The sequence below is a fragment of the Rattus rattus genome, chromosome 4 (assembly GCF_011064425.1).
Source record: "Rattus rattus isolate New Zealand chromosome 4, Rrattus_CSIRO_v1, whole genome shotgun sequence".
In the NCBI taxonomy this organism is placed as follows: Eukaryota; Metazoa; Chordata; class Mammalia; order Rodentia; family Muridae; genus Rattus; species Rattus rattus.
In genome coordinates this window covers 7,256,537-7,276,067 of record NC_046157.1, presented here as the reverse complement: position 1 = coordinate 7,276,067, position 19,531 = coordinate 7,256,537, and the positions used below count along the sequence as shown (strand labels likewise).

General features: G+C 48.6%; 1 protein-coding gene across 2 annotated transcripts in view; it reads left to right on the top strand.

The window, feature by feature from the left end:
- The window catches only part of Dgkg (diacylglycerol kinase gamma), a 155,211-nt gene that overhangs the window by 10,842 nt on the left and 124,838 nt on the right, over positions 1-19,531 (top strand). For both annotated transcript variants that reach the window (XM_032900015.1, XM_032900014.1), the window contains exons 2-4: positions 1,204-1,280; positions 10,227-10,392; positions 10,946-10,999. In XM_032900015.1, coding sequence (XP_032755906.1) covers positions 1,204-1,280; positions 10,227-10,392; positions 10,946-10,999 — 297 coding nt within the window. The remainder of the gene's footprint in view (positions 1-1,203; positions 1,281-10,226; positions 10,393-10,945; positions 11,000-19,531) is intronic.

The following is a 19,531-nucleotide window of genomic DNA, read 5'->3' as shown; positions in this document are numbered from 1 at the left end:
ACGTTCTCAGGGTCACACCTAGGCCCCTGAGGACAGCAAGCACTCCATTGACTGAGCTTTTCCCTACACCAATTTTCTTCTCTTTTTAACTTGGGTAAAGGGAAAAAAAAAAAACTTCTCTGGCCCCCAAATCATTGAGGGAAGGAAAGGGGTCAAAGGGAGCCAGGGAGAATAAATGTAAATAAATTCAACAAGTCCATTTTTATTCCTAAAATACACAATTTAGGAAAGGGTCATCAAGAAAGACAAGGTAATAAATAATAGATGGCCATATGATGATGCCGTAACAGAGCTGTGTGCCAGCCGTGCAGGAGCCAGGGGTCAGAATAACTGCCCCAAAGGAAGGTTTAACTAGAAGCTGACTTAGACAAGACACCAAAGACTGAGAGAATATGAAAAGCAGAGAAAAATGCCATGGGAGAATATACAATATGCTGGGGAAATTCTGGAAATACCTTATATGACTAAAAAGCTGGGAGAGTGGTGAAAGAACTGGGCTACATCAGATCACCACGGGCTGAACCCAAGGGAAGAGGGTTCTGTGAGAGTGGTAATCCTCTCATAGATCCAGTCGGGATCTGATCACATGGGTGTTTTGGAAACACGAGGAGCTGGCCCCGAGGTTTAGAGCAGAAGGTAAGAACCTAAATTCAGGGGATTGGGGATTTAGCTCAGTGGTAGAGCACTTGCCTAGCAAGCGCAAGACCCTGGGTTCAGTCCCCAGCTCTGAAAAAAAGAAAAAAAAAAGAACCTAAATTCAGTTCCTAGCATCCACATCAAATGGTTTATGGCACCTGTAACTACAGCTCCAGCGGACCTGACACTCCCTTCTGACCCACACACACACACACACACACACACACATGCATGCACACATGCACATACATGTACACACACATGCACATGCATACACACATGCACATGCATACACACACGCACACACACATGCATGCACACATGCACATACATGTACACACGCATGCACATGCATACACACACGCACATACATGTACACACACACACACACACACATGCACACGCGCAGGCTGGGAATAAGGGAAAGGATATCTGTGTGAACAGACAGGACACCTCTGCTTGTGGCCCTGCAGGATGCTCCATCACACTGTGTGTAGGCAGAATTTGCCTGGCCTGAGTTTCATTAGCAGCTTACCTGTGTCTTCCATTTGGATTGTGTCTCTCCAGATTCCTCCAAGAAGATAAAAGATGTGTTGGCTGAGTTTAATGAAAGTGGAAGCCTCAAGCAATATGACCCACACAAGGTAAGGCTATCTCCATTTCAAGTCCTTTAAGTATGGCTCCAACCTTTCCCTGCTGGTGTCTCCACTTCCCTTGAAGACCTTGCTAAGACCTCAGTCCCACCACTCCACCCCCACCCCACCCCACCCCACCCCCACCCTCACCCCCACCCCACCCTCTTCTCAGTCGAACCACCCACACCATCTGGGTTTGCCGTTCCCTTCACATGCCCACGTTGTCCTACAAGACTCCATCTTGCTTCTTTTGCTCATGGTTTGTCCTCCTCCCCCTCTCTCCATCCTTGATTAACAACTGAGAAAACAGAAACCAAACTCCCGGGCAGGCTCCCTGACCTGTGTGCCCTGTGCCGTCACTGTGGGTGAGCTGTCTGTGCTCCGATCTGACTCTAATTCTGCTCCTCCTGTGTCTGGATTATTGGTGGGCATTGATGAATCAAGAACTCTCCCCATCCTTTTTCCATTCTCCCCATCCCTATATTCTCCCCAGCACTCTGCCTGTACCCATTAGATTCTCCCCTGTGACACAAAGGGTATCATTTCTCCTCTATTAAAATATTTTTTATATGTCTGTATGCACTGCCTCCAAATTCTCTCTGACTTTCTTCAGAATCCTTCACGCAGCGTGCACTGCCACTCCATCACTGATAGCCACTAGTCAAGATGTAATGTGACTGAATCTCACTGTGGTGTTCAATGGCTTTGGGTGCAGTCTGTCAAGTCCTCCTTCATCTTCACCATTTGATCCCAGGACACCACGCTCTTGGGTTTTCCTTTGTCTTCTACCCTCAACATTTCCGCCTGAAAATTAGATACCTCGAACTTACTGCGAGCTAAACGGATGTCCCCGATCTTCTCCTGTAACGCATGGTTCTCCAGCAGTCAGTCCATGACAACTCGATTACAATAGGCTAATAACTGAGCAATTAACCTAAGAGCCCGTAATCATCATTGATTCCAGCGCTTCACATTGATTACCCTTACTCTTACTTCCTCATCCAGTTCGGCAGAGAACTCCGCCACATCTACCTTTAATGGAGATCCACATCTCACCTCCTGCCTGGCTCCTTGACCCACTCCATCCACACCCTCTGCTCAGACCCTGGCAGTGTCCTCATAGGGCTCTCCACAGACACCCTGCACAGCCTGTTAGAACATGTGTTAGCGATGCCCTACCCACGTCCATCTGACCTCCTCTACTCTCCAGCTTTACTCCTCGCTACTCCCCATGCCTCAGTCCCTCCGGCCACATTAACCTCCTTGATGCTCCTTTCCCTGTAACCTCAGCGCCCCTTCACTTGCCCTTCCTCTCCTGGGGTGTCCTCTGACACATCCACCCTCTCTTTCTTCACCTCCTTCAAGTGGATGCTCAAACCACCTTCCCGGTGATTGCCGGAGTCTTTACCCAAGTGTGAAGGTTTCCTTCTTCACACTTCCTACCCTACTGCTTTGCTCTGTTTTCTCGGTGCTCCATCTGTCATGCTAACTAATTCACTTAATTAACTCCCTGCCTCTCTCACTAGAACATATTTGCTCACCGCTTTCGGCCTCCAGAACCCAGGAGAGTGTTTGGCTCCTAGCAAGCGTTTGACAAACACTTTCTGAATGAGGAAATGAATGTGAGGCCCCTTCCCATGAGGCCTCTTCCCATTTTGAAGTTCAAGGCATTAACATTCCTTGGGTAGGCAGGCACCGTGCTGGGCTCTGCAGAGGATACAAAGATGGTGAAGCCCGGTGTCCACCTGTGCTGGCAGGGTTACGTTTGAGTCTCGGTCCCTGAATCGTGTTGATTTAGGCTAGCCCTTGTTGTCACCTGGCAATGTGATCCTCTGATGTCTTATTGAATTTTAGTCCTCTCATCTGTGAACTGAAGCTAATGAGAATATTAAAAGTTTGGAGACAGCCGGTGAGTGAATCAAAAGAGGAAAACGTTGGAAAACACTGAATTCTTTACAGGACGTTTTATCGCTTTAGGTCTAATCCCCATCCCCTCCTCGCTCTCCTCTGTCCCTCGCTCATTTTATGGAGACTTAGTGGGAAAACGAAGCAGCATCTCAACAAAATTAACGAGGGGAGAGGCTGCTGCGTTCTTACATTCAGTCAACAAACCCCAGCCAAGGTTTTCTCCTCCGGCAGCCCTGAACGAAGTCGCAGAGACTGTGTTCTCAAGGCATACCTGAGACGGGACTGGCCTAAAACACCAATGACTTGGGAGAAAGAAGTGGGAGGGTGGTTGACAGAACAGAAAGAGACCACACCTCTTCCAAGAGCATTCCTGATGGGAAGCCATGCAGAGCACCAAAGAACTTGCTGCCACACACCTCCTGCCTCCAACTTCAAAGCCAGGGAACAAAGACTGGCAGGGGCTGGTAATCAGCCTGTCTGCCTGGGGGCTGATGTGTGGGAGGGGAACAATTTGGTCAGGGCCACCACGGGGTGTGAAGGCCAACAGGAGCTCTGAGAAGCTGGGAGCTTGTCTATCACAGAGTGTGCAGCCGCCCTCACACCCCTCAGGGTTGGCCCTCTCTCTTTGTATGCCTGGCCCTGCACCATCCCCAGGGGAGCTCCCATCACCCGGGTTTTATTCTCTCACAGGGTGTGCTTGACTTCTGGTAGGTGTAATGTCACTCCATGGGGTTGAGAAAACAACGAGGGTGTCATTTCTCTTGAGCTCGATGGCTTCCTGTTGCTAAAATGTCTTGTGAGAAAGGATTTAGCTGTGGGCAGGGGCAGGTTGCTGGAGAAGCTAGAAGAGGAATGGAAATTTGCAGAGTAGCAGGTCTGGCCATGATGAGCATGTCCTGGCTTTCATAGCTAAGAGATCCTCTGCTGAGAAGAGCAGAGCATCGGTGACAGCTAGAGAGAGGGGAAAGCCCAGCAGAGTAAACACAGGTAGTGGTGACTTCGTGGTACTCAGACACGAGGCACAGGTTCTAGCTGGCCAAGAGCAGGCTTGCAGGAAGAGGGTTAAAGCCCTAGCTCACACCATTGTCTCATGCCTGATACACAGCAGGTTCCCCAGCTTCTCTCCTCCCTGGAGACCTGGATCCAAATTACAGGGATCCCTCAAAACAGTTTCAGCAATAGCAGTTGCCTGGCTGGATGCTTCATGGCTTTGCGGTTCCTGAGAGAACACGAATGATGAAGGTGGTCATTGCTTACCATCGGTCCTCCTATTGGCTGGTGTCTAGTTTGGGCATAATACTCAACTCCTCCCTACCCGGTCACCCACTAAACATTTACCAAGCAGTCACTATCTATCCTGTTTCTCACCGTTAGAGGAGAGCACAGTCACTCTCCCCTGCTCACTGACTGCATGTGTGCTGTTTGGAGGGAGTGGCTGGGAGCCCTCCACCAGCCCAGGGACCTGTGACAAAAACAGTAGGATACAAAGATCTGGCTTCTGGTTAGTCCCGCCTCTAGTGGACTGGGACAAGTCACTACAGGTCCCAGCACCCAGGGCATAAGAAAAGCCAGATCATCAAAGGAATTTCTGATTCGAATATTCTGTGTTGATTCTAGGCCATTCCGTTTTCCAGAGGATGCTGGGGTTGGACTGTGAATTTGCTCATCGTAACTTTCTAAGGTCTCTAAGGCCTGTCCCTGTGCTGTGTCACGCAGCACTGCTGACCATGCATCACAGTCATTTCAATACCTTTAGTTCTACACCTAGAACACTGAGTCTCTGTCTCACTCAGTGTTCTTCATTAGTGCCCAGCACTGTGCCTGGTCTTCTCTCTCTCTCTCTCTCTCTCTCTCTCTCTCTCTCTCTCTCTCTCTCTCTCTCTCTCTCTCCCTCTCTCCCTCCCTTCCTCCCTTCCTCCCTTTCTCTCCCTCTTTCTTCTACCTATCTCTTTTTCCCCGTGTATGTATGTGTGTGTGTCTCTGTCTCTACCTCCACCCTTCTCTTTCCCTCTCTGCCTCTCTGTGTGTCTGTGTCTGTGTCTGTCTGTCTTTCTGTCTCTCTATCCGTCTCTACCTCTGTCTGTCTGTCTCTAGGTTTCTCTTTGTCTCTGTATTTATCTCTCCCTCTCTCTATCTCTCTATCTCTCTGTCTTTCTATCTCTCTGTGTGTATGTGTCTGTGTCTGTCTCTCCTCTCTCTGTGTCTGTCTGTCTCTCTCTCCTCTCTCTCTCTCCCTTCCTCCCTCCCTCCCTTTCTCTCCCTCTTTTTTCTCCCTATCTCTTTTTCTCTGTGTATGTATGTGTGTCTCTCTCTGTGTCTCTACCCCTACCCCTCTCTCTTCCTCTCTCTATCTGTGTGTATGTGTCTATGTCTGTCTGTCTTTCTGTCTTTCTATCCGTCTCTACCCCTGTTTGTCTCTCTCTCTTTGTCTCTGTCTCTGTCTTTCTCTCTCCCTCTATCTCTCTATCTGTCTCTCTGTCTTTCTATCTGTATGTCTGTGTCTGTCTTCTCTCTCTCTCTCTCTCTCTCTTTTCCCCCTTCCCTCCATCTCCTCCCATATATCCATATATATATATATATATGTATATATTTAGACCCCACATCATTATGTGTGTGTGTGTGTGTGTGTGTGTGTGTGTGTGTGTGTGTGTGTGTGATTCCAGCAGGCCATTCCTTTAATGTGTCCCAACTCTGAAGCCAATATCTATTGGGAAGTACTTGGATGAATGGTTCAGGAAAATGAAATGAGACTCTCATCATCACGCAGGAGTTCCAGATCCAGTCTGAGAACGTGTCACAACAACTAGCTATATTAATCCAGAACAGCATGCATGAGTTTCAAAGGCAGGAACCAAAGTGCACATTAAAGAAATTCTGATGCACAAAATCCCACACACCGGGTTTCAGGCAGAGGAGACACCTGGATTGGGCTTTGAAGCATCGCAGAATTTTAACAATTAAAGAAAGAGGTGGGTTGCGGAGCTTACTCAGGAAAAAGCTAGGGGACTGGGCAGACAGGATATGTAGTTACACGTAACAGAGAACAAGAGAAAATGGGAGATGGGCAGGGAGTTTGAAGTGAGCCCACACCTTAGCCGGAGTGGAATTATAGACAAGGTTCTGAATTCCAAAGGTCCCAGAAAACACATAAGTACCTCGGATGACAGACTGGACTATAGCAACATTACCCATCTATTAATATATGTTTAATCTTCTATTTCTATTCCCGTGGGTTCACCTGAGCTTCTGTTCTGTACGCATGTTATGTCGTACAACACAGGAGATCGGTCATGCAGAAGCAGCTCTCAACTCCCATGGGCAATCAGAAGCCGCGGAGACTTTTTGAGTAGGAAATCAATCGTCTCGCAGTCGTGCTTTGGGGAAACCAACGTGACAGGACTGAGTATAGCAGACGGGAGGAGCAACAGAGGAAGGGGAAACACAGATGCCTTCAGTGGTGTTGCAGGGGCTGGAAGGATGGCTTGGCGTTTACAGCACGTGTTGCTCTCACAGAGGACCCAGGCTTTAGTCTCAGCTTCTACACGGTGGTCCAGGACTATCTGTAACTTGTTACTCCCGATCCAGGATATCTGATGCCTTCTTCTAGCATCCATAAGTATGAGACGCACACTTGCCACACATATGCGCATGCAGGTAAAACACTGAGACACATAAGATAATTCTTTTAAATAAGTAAGTTTATAAGAAAAGAGACACTGCAATGATCTGGCTAAAATACGTGAAAATGGAGTCAGACTCTGGTAATGGTACAAGGGACCTAGAATGGGCATATGTGTGTGTGGCAGCTACTGCAAAGGAACTAATTATGCCAGGTGAAGGGACAAGACCCAGTTCTAGGTCACTGAGAGGTCAAAGCTGAGTTTGGAGCCGTATCATTGGTATTAGCAGAAATGACAGTCAGGAATAGGGTCCCAACGAAGGAGGAGGCCAGGGAGGCTTAGAACTCGAGCTCTTCTGGTCAGGCACTGACAATTGCTGAAGTTCACAGAGCATCACATGCCTGAGAGCAGAGGTGGGGCTTGGCTGAGTGGACTGGCCACAGCACGCCTGCACACATCCCCAGAGGATTCCATATCCGTCACAGGGGGACTCTGCACACCATGCTTGTTTTTGTCCTGTTCATAACAGCCCAAGAATGGAACTAGACAGCTGGGTTGAGGACATCCATGCTCAGGACCTCCGAGGAAGGAAGTTCACGGGCAAGAGGCAGGAACCCAAGCAGAATGGAGTTCACTGTGAAAGGAAGGCCAATGCGGGTTCTTTGCAGAAATCAAAGGTGAAGGGAGGAAGGATTCCTCAGGACAAAGCGCTTGCTGGTAGGAGACAATCAAACGATGGAAGATGCCATCAGAGACAGTGAGGACAGAAGCAAGGTCGTAGAGGACGGTGACACCTGGAGAGGAGAGGAAGTGACTTTGATGCTGTGTCCTGGGAAGGAGCTGAGAATGTAAGCAGACGGTGGCCTGAGGTAATGATACTGTAGATACAGAGAGAGACATGAAGTGCAAACGTAAGGGTTCTTTGGAAAGTCAGTTGTGTGGGATGGTGTTTGCTGCGGCAAGCATTTGAAGGAGTGAGTGTTTTCTTGAAGTAGACATAGGTAAAAGGATGTTCTGCTAAAGCGAGCGCATGGAAGGGCCCGCTAACGACACATATGTATTGGTCCACCTTACATTGTGTAGCTGAGGTCCTTTTGTCAAGACTCCGTGGAGAGAAATACACAAAAAAAAGCTTCTGGTGGTGTGCTGGCAGCTCAGGCTGATTGGCAGAGTGATGTCAGCTGAGACAGACTCGTGTGCTAAGACAAGACACGTGGTGAGACCAGGCCCATGGAGGACACGTGGTGTTTAGAGGGAGTATAATTAGGACGCATCAGACAATGACACAGGCTGAGCTTGGCTTGCTTACCTAGTCAAATGCTTCTTGGTCTTGAGGCTTTGTTAATCTTGGCTTAGTTGAGAGAGGCACACCTGAGAACTTTTCCTGGTGTTCCTGGTGATCCTGCTCTCTCCTGCTGACTTGTGCTGCTTCTGCTGGGGCCTGACTCTTCGTGCTAGGTTTTGCCGCCGCTTTCGCCATACCGAACTGGACTGCTAGTGTATCCATGAACTGTTTCTGTCAGGGAATCCGTTACTGATTCCCTGACAACACAAATGCGATTTGCTCCAAAGAACCATTTCCAAACAGGTCCACCTTCCCCTTATCCTTTCTTTTCGTTTCATTACCTCTGGTGGATGGTGAGCTAGAAGGCAGGTTAAAGCGTTTATGAGCCATCATTAAAAGTAGACTTTGAAAAATTAAAGCTCCAGAGACAGGCAGAAGATGCAGCCAATCCTCAGAGACTTGGGACAGAAAAGGGACACAGAGAGCCAAATCGCTGTCACAGTAAATATCGATCATCCATGTGCTGGGTTCTCTGAGTCTGGACTAAGCAGAGAACGGTCGTGAGTTCCCAGAGGAGCCCATACCTGACTCCACACATGTGAGTCGGCTCCTGATTCTGAGAAGGCTTACCGAAACCCTAGAACATGTAAATGCTATCAGCATTTGCCAGACAGCACCAAGTAGGTTTCCAAAAACGGGATTCTATCCTCCTGGCCATTATTATGCACAGAAGCAGCACAACAGCCAGCACCTCAAATGGTTTCCAGAAGCTTCTGTGATTTGACGACGCTCCAGCGCCATGAAAGCGCAAGCCAGCGAGCGATGACTCCCAGCAAACTGTTGTTGTCATTGTTGGTGAGTGTTTGCTGAGGGTGTGGATGCTCAAAGCCTGGGACCAGATGCCAGGCTGTTCTGAGAGAGACACAACAGGGACAGCATCTAGTTTCTGCCATGCCCCCTGCTTCTGCCTTCCGTCCTTAGCTTCCTGCTTCCCTCGATGCCCGAAGCCGTCACAATGACACATTCTGGGTCACAGCTGAGCCAGACGCACACAATTGCTTTTGATCGCGGGATCTGTCTAGGGAAAATGAGAATTGCATAAGCACTCCAGGGCTGAGCCTGCCCTTTACTCCCCAGCCTCTCCTGTTTTCTGAGACCTGACCCCAAGAATCAGAAAACCGCATCACGATAAGCACAAAAGGACATTTCTTTCCATCCTGCTCTCTACCTCATCCTTCTTCATCTTAACCAGAATTTTCAAGCCCTGACTGAATCTCTGGTCCATAGACCTTCACATGTGCCTAGGCAAAGGCAGATCCGTAGAGCTCATTATTTATGAAGACCACCTTTTAACCTTTATGCGGTTTGCTAATCCTCTGAGAATTTCATACTTACATCCGGTATGTTTTGGTTATACTCATCCCTACTCCTCCCGCTAACTCCTCTGAGGTCCTCCCTCCTCCCCTCCCCCTTTGCAGCATTGTGTTCTCTATTGCTTGATGACCTACGAAGTCTAGCTTGTGCTGCTCATATACTCATGGGTGTAGGACCATTCACAGAAGCGTGGTAGACCTACTGGGGACCACACCTTTAATGAAAATTGACTTACTTCCCAACACGCCAACAACTGTCTGTACCTCCTTCGCTAGGGTGAGGACGCATGAGCCCATCTCCTCTCAGGTCTGCAACATTAACTGGCTGTATCCTACGCAGGTCTTGGGCAGGCAACCATGGCTACTGAGTTAGTGACACCTGTAATGTCCGAAGAGCAGTGTTTTACTCTTGTGAACCAACATCTGACTCTTAGACTCTCTCTTCTTTCACAGTAGTCCCTGAGTCTCAGGGGGGCTATCACCCCCACTTTTAATCCAAACCTAGACCAAAGCATAACCTATTACAGAACCCTACTCTGCTACTGTGTCTGACAGCCAGCCTCCATGTTTTCCTTGTCTTTGTCCCACCCCCGTCTCCTGTTCCTTGGACTCTCTGTCTCCCCCCTGTCTTTTCATTCCTGCCCCTACCAACCCCTTCACTTCCATCACTCCCATTGGCCTGCCTCACCAGCCATCACCCTGTTCCCTTTCTCTCCTTCAGCAGCCTCTCCCTTCCTGCTATTGACTTCTCTCTTCTTGCCCTCCTCAGCCCATTAGCTATGATGTCTTCAAGCTGTTCATGAGGGCATACCTGGAGGTGGATCTTCCTCAGCCACTGAGCACAAACCTCTTCCTGGCCTTCAGCCAGAAGCCCAGACAAGAGACACCTGACCACCCAAAGGAGGGGGCCAGCAGTAGTGAGCCCAATGTCTCAGGTACAAGGTCCAGCTTTCCCCAAGACGGGAGGATGCTGAACAGCTGTAACCCTTGGCAACGGGCACAAGCAGCACACTTAAAGGGGCACCAGAGCATAGTAACTTCCTTAAGGAGGGAGCAGAAGGGAGACTAAGGGGTAGGGACTCCTCTGTTTCTAAACCCTCACTGGAACTTGTGTCTGGTGAGTCCTTCAGCAAGAGGGATAAAGAGGGGGCCATTCTGTCACCACCCAGGGTCAGAGAATAGAATGGGGCAAGAGGGGCCACAAACTAGCATGTGGCAGAAAAAGAAGAGCCTTTCAAGGAGGCTTCGGTCCACAGTTAGAGCACGTTTGGCACACGTCCCAGCCAGGACTAATCAGGGACTGTCAGGGGACAGGAAGTCGTGGCCAGGGTCTTACTGGAGTTTCAGAGACCATGAGCCAAGCTGACAGTAATCCTGGGTTACGAATACAAGCTTCATGAACCAGAACCCACGGGAAGGTTCCCTGCACGCCCCTCTAAGAGTCTGGGGGACGTGGACTGGCCTTTACGCTGCTCTTTTGTTCCCTAGATTCTAATGCGGAGAGCACTGCCAAAGCGGATGCTGCCTGCGCTCCAGACACCGGTAAGACAGTGGGACCTGAGGTTGGGGAGGAGGAGGGACTAAGCGTCAGCTCCTTTTTTTTTTTTTTTTTTTAATTAACTTGAGTATTTCTTATTTACATTTCGAGTGTTATTCCCTTTCCCGGTTTCCAGGCAAACATCCCCCTAACCCCCCTCCCTCCCCTTCTTTATGGGTGTTCCCCTCCCCACCCTCCCCCCATTGCCGCCCTCCCCCCAACAATCACGTTCACTGGGGGTTCAGTCTTGGCAGGACCCAGGGCTTCCCCTTCCACTGGTGCTCTTACTAGGCTATTCATTGCTACCTATGAGGTTGGAGCCAGGGTCAGTCCATGTATAGTCTTTAGGTAGTGGCTTAGTCCCTGGAAGCTCTGGTTGCTTGGCATTGTTGTTCATATGGGGTTTGAGCCCCTTCAAGCTCTTCCAGTTCTTTTTCTCTGATTCCTTCAACGGGGGTCCTATTCTCAGTTCAGTGGTTTGCTGCTGGCATTCGCCTCTGTATTTGCTGTATTCTGGCTGTGTCTCTCAGGAGCGATCTACATCCGGCTCCTGTCGGCCTGCACTTCTTTGCTTCATCCATCTTGTCTAATTGGATGGCTGTATATGTATGGACCACATGTGGGGCAGGCTCTGAATGGGTGTTCCTTCTGTCTCTGTTTTAATCTTTGCCTCTCTATTCCTTTTTATCCATGTAACTGAGGGATTCTACCGCTCAGTAAAGGTTCTTACCTCCCTTGTTCTGGAACAGAGCAGGTCAAGACCTGGGACAGGTTGCCAGATGTTTACTCCCGACAAGTGTCTTTGCTAGGGTGGGGAGGAGCCCCCTCCAGGGGCCTGGGAAGGGGAGTTTGCTAAGATACGGCTCGCAGGCAGAAGCATGCATGATTCTGTATCTTACCAGTGAATGGCTGGAGAGGGTAGGGCAGGTGTGTAAGAGTACATCCTGACTGAACAACAGAAAGTGCAAATGGGGGGGCTGGAGGGACACTCCAGCAGTTAAGAGCACTGGCTACTCAGGCTAAGCACCCTTGTTGGAATAGTAGCACCCGCATGCCAGCTCACAATGGTGTGGGACTTTCTGGTTTCCTTTTCTCGCCTCCACAGGCAGGCACCAGGCATGCATGCAGGAAAACACACACACACACACACACACACACACACACACACACACACACACACACACATAAAATTAAGTTAAATTTTAATTTAAGAAAAAGAAATGCATACGTCATTTTTAACAAGTTAGACGGTTTCTAATAGTTGCCCAAAGGAGCCAGCAAACGTTGGTTTTGAAGAGCTGTCGGCTGGGTACCTGCTTATTTCCTTTCCTCTGACTTCACATTTATGGTGCTTCCATCACATAACAGAGCCAAAGAGACTTGTGGGGCTGGGGAGTCAATTCCGACCTGTGCGACCTCAAATCCCTGATCAAATTCCTGCACGCAGCAAGGAGGCGAGGTGCAAACCAGGCGGTTTGCTCCGTGCAAAGGTGCCAAGTCCGTTAGTACACAGTGGAGCTGCTGCAGTCCGTTGACCCAACTCTGACGCAGCAGATCTGGAGCCTTCCCTGATGTGTTTATAAATGAGAAGCCACTTCCCTGGGCTCTGGACAGACCCAGGCACTAGAAAGAGCAATGCTCACCATCCCTGGCATTTGCTCTCATATCCAATAAAAATGGCCTCTCAATTGCCACCCAAACTGGATCAGGCAATAAAACACATTGGCTAAGAATCCGGACCTCACTCCCAGCTCCGTCGTTACCTATAGCGGATAGCCGTGGATGTGTTTGGGCGAAGTCTGTTTTGCTGTCCCCTCGGTAGAACAGGCTGGTAATAAGCATTGTTATGCAAGTTGAATGAGTTAGCCATTGTCTAAAGGTTTAGAACAGTGCCTGGCCCCATAGTAAATGCTCAATGATATCAACACTTAGAGCAGTGGTTCTCAACCTTCCTAATGCTACCACTCCTTAATACAGTTCCTCATGTTGTGGTGACCCTACAACACACACACACACACACACACACACACACACTCACACATCACAACACACACACATACACACATACTCACACACACCATACACACACATACACACATCACACACTCACACACACACACACGCACACACGCACCAAACACACACACACAGCATAAAATCATTTTCATCGCTGCTTCATAACTGTAACTTTGCTACCATTATGAATTGTAATGTAAATACCGTGTTCTCCAATGGTCTTAGGAAACCCCTGCGAAAGGATTGCCCCATCCCCCAAAGACTCACTGCTCTAGATGAACACTGTTTCTTAGCCCATTCCAGTCAGCCAGACTCTCTGGGAGTCTGCAGCCTCAGTCTCCTGCTGGGCCAGCTTAGCATCCTGATCTAATGAACTTGTGGACTCTGCGCTTTGCTCTTGTGGTTCCAAATACAAAGACTCCAAGTCAGCTGGTGTTTACTGCATGGGATCTTGTTGTTGAAACAATTTATACACGTACAAAGGTGGATCCCACCTCTTGGGATGAACGCTGAGGATCAAGGATGTGGTTCCGTCCCATTTTTCAATTATGTGTCAGACAAAGTAGGTAAGAGTTCTACAGCTAAATGAGAAAAGTATCGATTTCAGCAGAGACCTAGGATGAGAGCCCCTTCCAGTGGGCACTAGCTACAACCCTGATCAGTCTGGTCCCAAGAGGGAAACTAGAAGCATTTTAAAGCTTTCAGTGTTTGGCGGAAGGGCTGGTAAGTTAGTTTGGGTTTGTTGTTATTGTTCTTAAATTCACCGTGGAGCCAGATGCTGTACTCTCGACTTTTAGGGGGCAAAGGTGAGAAGCTCCTGTGAGCCCCTGAGTTTAAGGCCAGCCTAGGCAACATGGAGGCTTCATCTAAAAAGAAGAGGGAGAGAGTACAGAGATGGCTCAGTGGTTAACAGCACCTAGGGCTCTTTAGAGGAAGGTTCACGTCTACCGCCCACATCAGGTGGCTATACCTAGGCTCCAGAGGATCAGATAGGGCATAGATGCTCACAAGCACATATCCATGTGTAGACACGCACACTATACATAATTTAAAATAATAAAAGTAAATTCTTTAGGAGGCAGGGGAGAGGGAGAAGAACTGGAAAGAGACAGCAGGAGAGAATGGGAGACTGCGGCGAGGGAGAAGAGAAAAATAACATTACACATGGGAATCAGAGCACGCTTCAGAAATGGAAGGCTGTCAAGGCAGCCTGTGGGGCTCAGAATCCGGGTCTTCCCGATCGCTTCGGTGACAGCCGCAGGACAAGGCTCTTCAGGGTTGTGGGCTCACTCCATCTTGCCAGCGCTGCATCAGCTCTACTAGTCCAGGGTAGATATCGCTGTCCTGGTGGATAATTCTGACAGGAAAAATTCTCCCAGCAGGAAGCAGAGGGCAAGGCTTTGAGATTTTTAATCTCCCAGCAAGGAGGCATGCAGCCTGATCTTCTTAACCGGGTATTTGGAACTTCCAGAGGAATCTTTGAGTTCCATTTCACGCTTTAAGGCCCAAAATAACACGGGCAGAGTTTGTTTTAGTGACCGAAGAGTGAGCATCAAAGAAGGACGGTCACAGGTGGGAGGTCATGTGACAGTACCAGAGGTCACGTGATGTTGCTGGAGCTGGACATGGCCTTTCTCATTCTCAACAGGTCTGTCATTCTCAAAGAGAAACTTCCACAGACTTCCTTCCTCCTGGAGAATTGATTTGTCAGGCACCATTTCGCCTGTTTATGGTGAAGAAAAACACCAGGCCCTACAGGTTAAAATCATGAAAGGCAATTATCTAATTGGGGACCCAGGGAGATATTTAAAGTTTTTCTTTTTTTTAAAGCTGGAGCTTTAAAGAAGAATGATCTGCTTTCTGCTAGGTCTCCATCAATACATGGCTTAATTAATGCCTCTGTTTACCAAAACTAAGAATTGGGACCAGATAGATGCTTCGTAGAGATCCCCTTCCTACAATAGCCAAGTCCTGGAATCGCGATTGGGCCATCTGACTGGGAAACCCCAGCCTTTTCCCATTGTTCAAGTAGAAACCTCAAGAGGCTAGGTTCTGATTGACATGACTTCCACCAATCACAGCACTTTCTACACTCAGATGTAGCACAGCCCACGGATACGGCCTCCACCAATCACAGCACTTTCTATACTTAGCTGTAGCACAGCCCACCTCAGCTCCCTCTTCCCAGGAGGGGCAGGATGACTCTGTCACAGGATGCTTTGACTAAAAGCCCCCCAGAGTCACCGTCATCGTGTCAGCTCAGGATACAATAAGGAAGAATTTTGGTCCTTGGGGTTTTCGATTTCTTAATCTATTGAGATTTCTCACCAGTCCACAAACTGAGTATCTAAAAGAAATACTGTGGGTTTTGTTTGGGGTTTTTTGCTTTGTTTTCCCAGTTATAAAAGTAGTATACTCACACTGTAGACAGCTTGAACTAACCTTCAAATCCCCTTAAAAGAGAGAAACAATGAACCATACAGATAACAAAGATTGGTGGTGCTCTGAGTCCGGGGCGAAGAGATGGATTCCCGAGCCCAGAGCAATGGTGGGGTAGCGCGGTTCCTCTGCTCCGTGCTGCAGTGATGGGCCTGTGGCCTCCGCCTCAGTGCAGACCCACGGGACACACAGTTCCACCAGTGATCACTGCTATCGGCCGCAGGCTGTGAGTGACAAGGGTGTGTCGGTGAAGGGCCACCAGTTAGGACACAGACAGCAATGTTTAGGTTGATCGTGACCGTATGTGGACCCAGGGAGCCACAGGGCACGTGAACAGAATCTCCGTACCTTCCACTACTGTTGCTACAAACCTGAACTGCTCCAAATTGTTTTCATCTTTAAGAAAAAGAAAATTGAACTCAACCATATTTGGAGTTAAATGTGTATGACCTCGTATGTTTTTTTCAGTAGGTTTCTTACATAATTAGGACTAGACCATATATAATTTTGAACTTAGATTTGTTACTTTCGCTTGACCTCGGTTGTAATGCAATGGCCTCCTTTAATAGGCTTAAACAAACGCAGGTTGAGTCTGGAGAGTAAGCCTACCTGAGCAAGTCACCCACCATTTAGTGCAAACCCACGGCTAGGGTCCCAAAACTCTCTTCCCTGCCACAGCTGGAAGTCAACCAGTACCACAGAGACCGCAAGCAAACACAGAACAGGCAGGCGACTTTGATGGAGGGGTTTACAGCAGGGGGCTGGGCGAGAGCTGGGTGGTGTAGAAGAAGCTGTTTGTCTCGGTCGCTGAGGGATGTATCAGATGACTGGAGGTTTGGACATTTCACATGTGGATCTTGAGAGCTTGTTTGGAGGTCCTAGCAGGAGGACCCAGCTACTTGTCTACCCTTGACCAAAGACCGGTCCTCCTTTATTCAGGGAAGATCACCCTCTTCAGACTGAGTGCGTGGCTTCGGGAGGGATGCCCATGGAGTGGCGAGGGAGGAAGGGGACACCCGTCTAGCCAGCCAGATGAGCTGAATCAACCCTGGCAAGTAATAGGGTGGCAGATGACACAGCCTGCAGCCCCCACATAGAATTCTACATGTGTAAACATGAGGAGAGACACTAATGGGGTGATATGGTCAGACCTCCTGGGTCGGAGCGTCTCCACGCAGGAGTAAACCCAATTTTGTTATGAATGAGAGCTGTGCCTCACGATCCACCCAGAACTCTACCAATCCAGCCATCTTCAGGGGACAAAAAAAAAATGGAGTCGTGTTCTTCTTACATAGCTCTGAACTGTAGTCAGCATAAAATAAATTGCACATTCAAAGTGTGAGATCAAACACTCCCGGAGTGCGTACGCATTCGCAAGAAGCCAGTGGCAGGCAGGAGAATGAGCACATCCAATGAGCACATCCACCCTCTCTGAGCGATTTCTCGATGCAGCCTTTCTCCAGCCCTGCCCCTTCCCAGGCAGCCTGTGATCTGCCTTCCATCACTCCGACGGTCCCTGCACCATCTGGGCTCTGTGTGAGCAGACTCATGCAGGGTTTCCTTCCTTGGCTCTCCTCTTGTTGGACATCGTCATTTTGACGTTTAATCGACTGTGTGTATTACTAGTCAACATGTTTCAGTTGTTCATTAGTATTTCAGTTTCCGTGATTATCTCACTTGTTGGGGGCAGGGACCTTTGGTTAGTCTCCAGTTTGGGAGAATTACAATCTTGTTGTAAATATTCTTCCGTAAGCTGTGGCGGGGAGAACATGTTCCCCTTGGGGAAACACCTTAGAACGCAAGGCTAGGTGTAACGTTCCAGCACTCACGCTGCACACTTCAGTTTATAGGAAACTATAACATTGTCGTAGTTAACATTGTACAGCTTCTGCATCTCCGCCATGAAGAATATTGAAATCTTCCCTCTTCTCTTGTGATGTCTTTGATTTGGGCCTTGAAGCAATACAGCTCCTTTAAAATAGCTTGGGTAGTATTCTTTGTTTTGTTTGGTTTTGGTTTTTTAAAGATATTTGTTTGTTTGTTTATGAGCACTGTATCTGCATATACACCTACATGCCAGAAGAGGGCATCAGGTCCTGTTATCATATGAGCCTCAGGGCAGTTTCCTCACCGGGGAGGAACATTGACCACTTAAGCAGAAGTGGAGGTGTCTGCGCTGGTTGTAAGGGAGCCTTCTACATGTCTCTGGGTTAGTGTCTGTGTGGCTCCCTGGGCTCCAGTCTTACATGGAACCACTGTGGGCTCCCAGGCTCCCATCTGCTCCTCAATTCACCAAGAATGCCAGGATCCCCCTCCCTTGGTACAACGTGGGAAGGTCTTCCAAATGCTCAGAGGTGGCCGTCCCGGGGGCGTCTCACCTCTCCTTTGTCTTCCATTTTCTCAGGGGTCCTACTTGAAAGACGTTGTCCTCTAAACTTTTGCTTTCGAGGCTTCTTCTGTCCATGAGACTCTGTGCTGGAGACAAAGTGGAAGCTGTCGACGGTGCTTTAATGGATGGATAACCTGAGCACACAGTAGTAATCCGGGGTCCTGGAACCCCCATGCAGAGGGCCATCTGTCTTCTGCATCACTGTTAATGGCGTTCCATAGCCTTTCTTCCCAGGATGACTTGGTAGTTTGGTTGTGTTAGTAATCTCATCTCAGTCGCCCCACATCACTACTTCTGTTACCTCATCCTAGTGTCTTGTGCAATAGAAAATTACCTGCAAACACCTGGTCCTCTGGGACTTGTGGGTGAAATTTCCTTTCTGTGTCTTCTAGGCTCCATCTTGGTCTCTTCATGGGCCCTCTGTAGGTCAGAGACCTGCCATTATGAATGACAGCTGACTCCTTTCTACCTCACAGCCCATGACGGGCTACATGACGGGTAGCCTTCTTCTCTCTCGGTTCTGCTGTCTTGAGGTCAATGCTCCCTTCCAGCATGTGGCTCTTTGGTTCTCTGAACAGCGTGTGGTGATACTGCCTTCCCCAGCAGTCGGTGCCACGGAGGCTGCCTCTGCCTCTGTCTATTGGCACTTATTGCTTCTTGACTTCACAGTGCCTACATTGGTCTGCCTACTGGCACCTTTATCTCACGGTCAGGTGCTTCCTGTGTGTTATGCATCCTACTGGGTATGAAGAGATTTCTGGTGGACTTCCTGTTACTTTCATAGTAACAATGCTAAGAGAAAAATGTACCTCAGAGAATAGAATTCACATAGTGATATAAAACTCCTCGTGTCCTGTTGACAATGAACTTTATATTTTCTGGTCTGGGGGGCAGAGTATGAGGGAAACTTTCCCTTGTGGAGCATATAGCAAGTCCCTTTCTGCACTTTCTTGGTAGTTAAAGTTTCCTACTTTCTGAGAATGGATTGTCAGTAGAGTTTTTCCTCTTAGAGGTCAATCTCTTCATTGGTCATTAAGTATATTTGTAGAACTTTATGACATACCATGTCCTTGCATGACAGAGACAGACCTACCTGGGACAGTGATGGGATGAAAATGAAGAAATGACAGTCACAGGGATGCAGAAAGCTGGATTAGAGAATTTAGGCTGTGATGGGGAAGCCACAGCATCCCTGGAAGATCAGCGAACTGTTTATTATATACACTTGAACAGGGAGGTGGGATCATTACATCAGACAAACGAGAAGGCAGGACTATTATATACTGCTGAACAAGGAGATGGGCTTCACTAACTCAGTAGAAGCAGTCTCTAAAATGGTGCAGTCTTCAGGCAGTAAACATGGTGGGAGGAGCTACCGAGATCATTTCCTGCATACATTATCGTTCATTCGTGGACCAGAGGAAGCCTTCACCATCCCTCTGAGCCTCACCTGGGGAAGGCTTTGTCACTCCCATGGTGTGAGACATCCATCCTTGACATGGCTGGCTGACGTCAACAGCATACATCCACCGAGAACGTTGTGCTTACTCAAGGCTTCAGTAGCTCCCCACCAAGAAAGGGTTCGGATGTGGCAGAAGCCCATCCAGAGTCACATCTGCAAATTAAGTATTTGGAGCGTACGGTAAACGATATTTTCGTTCACTGTTTCATCGCCAGGATTCACTGCCATCTT